This window comes from Atractosteus spatula, chromosome 12 (assembly GCF_055471065.1).
Source record: "Atractosteus spatula isolate fAtrSpa1 chromosome 12, fAtrSpa1.hap1, whole genome shotgun sequence".
NCBI classification, from domain to species: domain Eukaryota; kingdom Metazoa; phylum Chordata; class Actinopteri; order Semionotiformes; family Lepisosteidae; genus Atractosteus; species Atractosteus spatula.
Genome location: NC_142717.1, coordinates 45,425,084 through 45,431,467, shown reverse-complemented (window position 1 = coordinate 45,431,467; position 6,384 = coordinate 45,425,084). Strand labels below are relative to the sequence as shown.

The window sequence follows — 6,384 nt, the reverse complement described above, 5'->3', positions numbered from 1 at the left end:
GGACCAGCACCGTGGATAGCGCCTACTGTCCACCAGCCGCGCACAGACAGGGGAGAATTACTGTATACAGCGAGCAGCGCCGGCTGTCACACGGACCACCATGGTCGATCCTTAATAAAAAAAACAACCTCTTTTAATATGTGGACGTGGATATAGATGCTTTATAAAGCTCTTTGAACACTGTGTGCGTTCTCTGCGAAAACCGCTAAGGTTGTATCACAGAGCTGGGACAACTCGCTTTCGGAGGGCGAGAGCTGGTGGATTCTCGCTTGGTTTCTACCCCGAACCTGAAGGAATGATGCCCGAGGCAGGATGTGTACCAGCAGGAAGATCATCTGGAGTCTGCTGGTCCTCTCTGTGCTGGAGATAGGGCTCGGGGTGTCCAGCATTGCTCTGGGGGCTGTGGGGATCAGCCGGGTCAAAGCCGAGCAGAAGACGCGTCTGGGTGATGCTTCTCCGGTATGGAGCGGGGTGTGTGTACGTCAAACATTTCACTTTCTTTTTTTGTCCACCCTTTGAAAGTGCCCGGAGCATGATTTTAAAGATGCAGCATCCCTTTTCTTTCTTAAGGAAAGTGCTGTTTTCCATGTAATTAAAAAAATCCAAACCAAGTAAATGAGAAGTGTCAAATATTCAAGGAGGGGGAGGGAAGGGGACACAAAAAAAAATTCTTGTCTGGTCAACTTCAGATTTGAGCGGGGATTTCTAAACTTAAAATATATTTGTAACAAGATCGCTTAATGGATGTCAAGGGTTGCTCATCATAAAAAAATAAATCATAAAAATCCAAACATGAAAGACAAAAAGCGGACGTACGGAGGGATGATGCATTTTAAATTCTACCTTTGCATTTGTATGACTCTTTATATTATGTTCCATGCATGATGCAGTGTTGTGTCTTGAGCGTCCAGTATTTAATGGAGTGGGTTACTGAAAATGCATAGAATTTACTTACGGGGAGATGCGCAGTAGGTGTGAAAAGACGAACAGCACAGTACAGAGTAGATAGAAAATATTATGTTTTGCGTTCTGGGATGAAACAAACGTAACAGTGCGGAAACAGGAAAAATACAAATGATATATCAACGCCATAAACGCATTTTGTTTCAAGTTACTTATTTATCAAAATGGGAAATGTACATTAGTTGTGTCTCGTGTACTGTGTATTATGACCTACGTGATATAGTAAGATTTTAAATAGAGTCTGGCCTTGTTGGAAAAGCGTTGTTTGTTTATACTTTTAAGCTCGGGGTGTAACCCTCTTTTATCCTGGTTCGCTTCTTAGGAGACGGTAAACGAGGAGGAAGTTTTCCTCAGACTCATCTGAGTTTGCGGTTCAAGTACAATGCATTTTCAGTTGAGGCACTATTTGTCTTTTTTGTGCTTAAAAGTGATTATGTGTCTGCTTTGAATTAACTGCATGGTCGACCGAACATTATGTGTGGCGAAAATGTGTATTTTATTTTTATTGTAATGCTTAAACTACAGTATTTAACAGATTCCTACAGCAGGTCGTTTGGATTTGTCCAAGAGTTCGTCATAGAAATGGTTGGTAATTTCACTTTAATTAATAAAGAAGCATTGAAACTAAAATTACTACTTCCAGTGCTTTTATGTAGTTATACTGCTTAAACTGGGGATTTTATATAATGTCACTATTTAAATTGTTTCTTTTAGAGGATAATCACTTATGCTCCTCAAAGAGCCCTTTTATAAACTTTGAATTATTGAGGCCACTAAGTCCCAGTTTCTACACAGACATCACAACTTTTATCCAAATAGTTACAGTATCGTATAAAGCACAAAATAATAATAATAATAATAAAACTTTTCAAGCCATTTTAAAATGGTGAATGACACTAATTTTAAAGAAAATGGCATGTGCATCTTCTCACAGATACTCAAAAAGAGTCCATGCACAGCAGGGAATTAGCCCTCCTCACTCATGCTCCCACCTGAAAGGGAAGATTACAGACTGGTCTGGAATCCTCCTCCAGTGCTCTTGGAGCAGGGGCAGATGCTGGGAGGACAATGCAGTGTTCTGTTGGGGTGCAGCTCACCCTACAAGAGTTCCCCACACAAACTGAGCAGGGGGAGGCGAAGGCAGTCTCATCCTGGATTGGGGGGGGGTCTTTATCTACCTGGTTTGGGCCTGGGCACAGCCGTGCAACCACCCATTAACAGGAAATTGCTGCTGGGAAGGATGGAAACACAGATCGATTGCTGTCTCCCCTGGTCGGGCTGTGGGAGTCTGCATCAAGCTTCCCAGCCATGATGCTGAAGCTGATTCGCTGGGCTTCTTTCATGGAGCAGCCGGATGAGGTCTGCAGCTCAATTAGCCACTAACTACCAAGGGAGCTAGATGAGCCGAGGGGTTCCCCTCCATTTGTGTCACTCCCATGCCCTTGTGATTGCTGTGTAGTCCTTATGACTGCGAACATCACTACGTTGCATTGCCTCTATCGAAGACAGGGAGGTGACCCCAGCTACCCAGCCACAGACTGACTGCCGAGTGCTCTGTGTCCGCATGTGAAGGATCTCTTTGACGAGGAGAGCAAGGCTCCACCACAGTGCACATTGCATGGTGGAGCATGGCATCTCTTCCAGCTGATTTGCATGCTGGGGCTGTTTCAGCATCTGTGATGCTCCACAGCTGACTGGGAACAGCCTTGTCTTCGGGGGCTATGTGCAGCTCCAGGTTGTTGGAATGGTTGGTTAAGTTGCCATGCTTGTCTTTTGTGAACACAGTGTTCCCAGGCAGAATATCTTCTTGGGTGACCTCTCCAAATGACAGTAATTGAAAACATGTTCTTTCTTTGGCCTTCAGCAATTTATTCTGAAGTTTTGTGATGGTGCACAAAATGAATCATGTCATTTTTTTAATTTTGTATTTTATGTTGAATATACTGTGTATTATTAAATACACTATCCACATTATTTTCTACTCCTTTATATTTTCTTCGTTAAGCTGCCTTGTGTAGTGTACCAGAATGCAATGTTTTGATATTGCTATTGCAGCAAGCATGAAAGCTGTACTGCATTATTATTGTGGATAATTATTGTTTTCCCACTGCAGTTTCTCATATGTGGGCTGTGCGGTGTAGTCTGTGCCAAAAAGAAATCTGGACTCATTGTAAGTAGTAATGCTTTGGTCAACAGTGTTTAGAACTAATCAAATCTTCAATATGTGAAAAAATGCTATTAAAATGTTTTATCTGTATTCATGATCTTCACATGAAAGACTGATGAGAATAATATTCAGAACAGTTTTTTTTGTGTCGCTCTTTCATTTATTAGAAATAAGACAAACGTGTGGCAGATTCAAACAGATAAAAATAATCCTTTAATTACAACCCAGCACTTCTCATTATTCGATAAACTCTAAGGGTCAGAATGAGGATGTCTGTGGCCCTCGTCTCTGCAGAGACACACTTTCCCTTCTGATGTGAAGCAACACTCACAGCATCATTGTGGATCTTGAACTTGTGCATCACTTTCTCCTAATACTTATCATCAGAGTGCGGATTCAATTAACCACCTTCAGATCTCAGAACATTAAATTCACTGGAGAGCGTTTTAATGACAAATCAATAAGTAACTGAGATCCATCCTGAAATGCACCTTTGGAATTCAGCCGTTCTCCTGGTGATGAGATTAGGAAGGTGTACAGGGCTCAACAAAAAGTTCCTCTTTGGAAAGTACTGAAACCAGATCCTTTGTAGTCTCAGACACCATGAGACTGGACAGACATATCACTTTCTGGTGCTAGTTCTTTATTAAGAAAGGCAGTGTTGCCCAGATGTAGATAAAAATAAACCAAGTCAAATGAAAACGAAAGGTACATTTAATGTGGCAAAATGTCAACTAGGCCACTTGGATAATGTAATGGCAAGCTGACCTTCTCTGTAATAAAGAGAAGATTGACAGTTCACTCTAAACATCCTAAACCCCTTCTCTCTGTTGTTTAAACCTCAGGATGAAACAATAATTTGAACAACTTTGGGTTTTCATTAGAAAGGGATTGAGCACAGCTGAAATGTAATTGCCTGCAATATCCATTGTTAAACAAAGGAAATACAATATATAACCTACTGTACTGCACTGCATGAGGATTAGAGGTTATACAGGGACTGAGCAGTCTTAAACTCACGGCTGCCAAGACTGATCTTTCGGTCCTTTTAGGGGCCAAAAATTGCACGGTACTATATGAACACGATATACTGGAAATTTAATATGATATATTTAATATATAATCTACAGTACATATTTATATAATATATTTATATATTATAGTATGTTTAATATATACCCATGCTATTCTTTTATTTCTTTCATTCTGGCTGACAGATGATCCTGTTTTCAGCCTGCTGTATCTGTGGTCTGATTGGAGGCATCCTGAACTTCCAGTTCGTGCGCGCGGTGGTGAGGAAGTCCACCGCCGTGTACTCGCTGCACCTGGCCGTGATGGCCCTGGCCTGCCTGGGCGTGGGGGGCTGTACCCTCTCCGCCTGGCTCACCTGCCGGCTGGCCAGCAATGAGCAGCAGAGGATGTTCCTGGAGCGGGAGCACTCCCTGCACCACTCCCACGAGATGACGGAGAAAGTAAGCGAGCGAAGACACTCCCACGCAGTGTTTCAGGGGATCCTGGGCTCTCACGAGCTGAAGAACTCTCTTTGGGCTGGAGCACAGCCCAGCAGCCCAAAGCCTTGTTTGGGATTTAAACAGATCAAACTGTAGTAAATGTGGGATTTACTGTTTTTAGTTGAGTTCAGTATCAGTAGGACGTAGGAGGGAATGTGTGCTGTTCCAGCTCTCTGAAATGTGAGTCTGTAGCTGATTCTTCATGATCAGAACGCAGGGCCACCCAGAGCAGAGAACACCACCTGTTCTCATTTTATTGCGCACAGGTGAAGTGGTAAAGGAAAAGTAAGATTCGGACTAATTACAGATACATTTTAGTGTCTGATTTTTAATTGAACTGCTCTTGAATTCACTGCACATACACGAAACAGATTTTAGTTTTTTGGAGATGAAGTTCTCTGTGGTAGGAACATGCAGGGCAGAGCAAGCCAGAGCTAGTCAGGACAGACTTTCCTTGCATGAAGTAAATGTTTGATTTTCTCCTTCCTTTTCAAGCATAATCAACATAATAGGATTTTTCAGAAAGAAAGGAAACATTGTCTATAACAATGGTATGAGGCCTTGATGAGGCTTCCTATATTTTTTATAGTTCTTTGTTTGTATTTTAAAGAAAAGAGTATTTTGCATATCTCTGTGTGATACTTGAAACTGCTTTTTGAAGATCAACAAAGTGTACTGACTGGACATTCTGCTTCCCCAGGAGTTACCAGATACTGCAGGGAATGGGATCCCTCAGCTTATTCAGAATGGGAAGATGTCCCCACCATGACAGGCGGAAGCCTGACTCTAGATTTCAAAGAAGGGACATCGCTGAGCAGGAAAACGACAGGAAAATAACATGCACCTCGGGCTGGGCTTGATAAACTCAAACTCAAAGAGACTGCAGAGCTGGACTGACCCCCTTGCGCACACTGGGGTTGGGCTGCCACTGGAGCTCGGAGTGTATGATTGACGCTCACCTCTCGGATCCTCGCAGCACAGTGGCCTGCAGCCGGTGCTGCTGTGCTTCCAGCGATGGGCGGATGACTCAGATGATATGAAATGCTATTGGACATGCATCCATGTGACAAAAAGAGCATGTGAATGTCTGCCAGGTCTTGCAGGCTTTAAGTATCGCACCCTGAGTTATTGTACAAAGCGGAATGCTCCTATAAATGTAAAAAAAATCCCAAAACAATAAGGTTAATGAATGTTGAATGCTTTAAAAAGGTACCTTTGGCAATATACTGTATGTATGATCATTTGGAGACCGTACACGCTTGTACATATGGAATTTCTCATTTATGAATGAAATATTTTTCTATTTAGAGCTTCATAAAAATAAAATTAAGAGTGATGGAATATTACTTTGTTGCCATACTGCATTTATTAAATCTAGACTGTTGCAGCCATGTGGCAAATGGAAGTACTCACCTCACATTTTACAGATACACCTTTACACTCATGTACAGCTGTGCTCTTTTCCATTTTGTTCCAGTCCAGCTGTTCACCTGTTCAACTATGTTCCAGTACACAAAGTCACCTGTGCACCTTTACACCTGTGCAGCTGTGCTCCTGTACACCTGTGTGCTTGAGCTCCTGTACACATGTACACACGTTCACCTGTGCTCCTGTGCTCTTGCAGTGCTGCTCAGTTGTTGCATATTCTAATCAGAGACGAGCAGTTCCCATGACCGAGGACTTACACATTCCTTTTGTGTTCACATTCAATTACATTTGACCACCATTTCAAATGTTTAATTT

General features: G+C 42.3%; 1 protein-coding gene across 1 annotated transcript; it reads left to right on the top strand.

Moving 5' to 3' along the window:
- The first annotated feature begins 312 nt into the window (after positions 1-312).
- tmem196 (transmembrane protein 196) lies at positions 313-5,410 on the top strand. The gene is made up of 4 exons (XM_088929719.1): positions 313-477; positions 3,077-3,133; positions 4,348-4,602; positions 5,342-5,410. Exons 1-4 carry the CDS (start codon positions 313-315, stop codon positions 5,408-5,410), a joined length of 546 nt encoding a protein of 181 aa, XP_088785845.1.
- Positions 5,411-6,384: the final 974 nt, after the last annotated feature.

What these genes read in the sequence shown, in the direction of transcription:
- tmem196 (XM_088929719.1), top strand. Translation starts at nt 313, where the DNA reads ATGTGTACCAGCAGGAAGATCATCTGGAGTCTGCTGGTCCTCTCTGTG. An exon ending in CGGTATGGAGCGGGGTGTGT is followed by an intron (nt 478 to 3,076) that starts GTACGTCAAACA and finishes TTCCCACTGCAG; the next exon opens with TTTCTCATATGTGGGCTGTG. An exon ending in CCCACGAGATGACGGAGAAA is followed by an intron (nt 4,603 to 5,341) that starts GTAAGCGAGCGA and finishes CTGCTTCCCCAG; the next exon opens with GAGTTACCAGATACTGCAGG.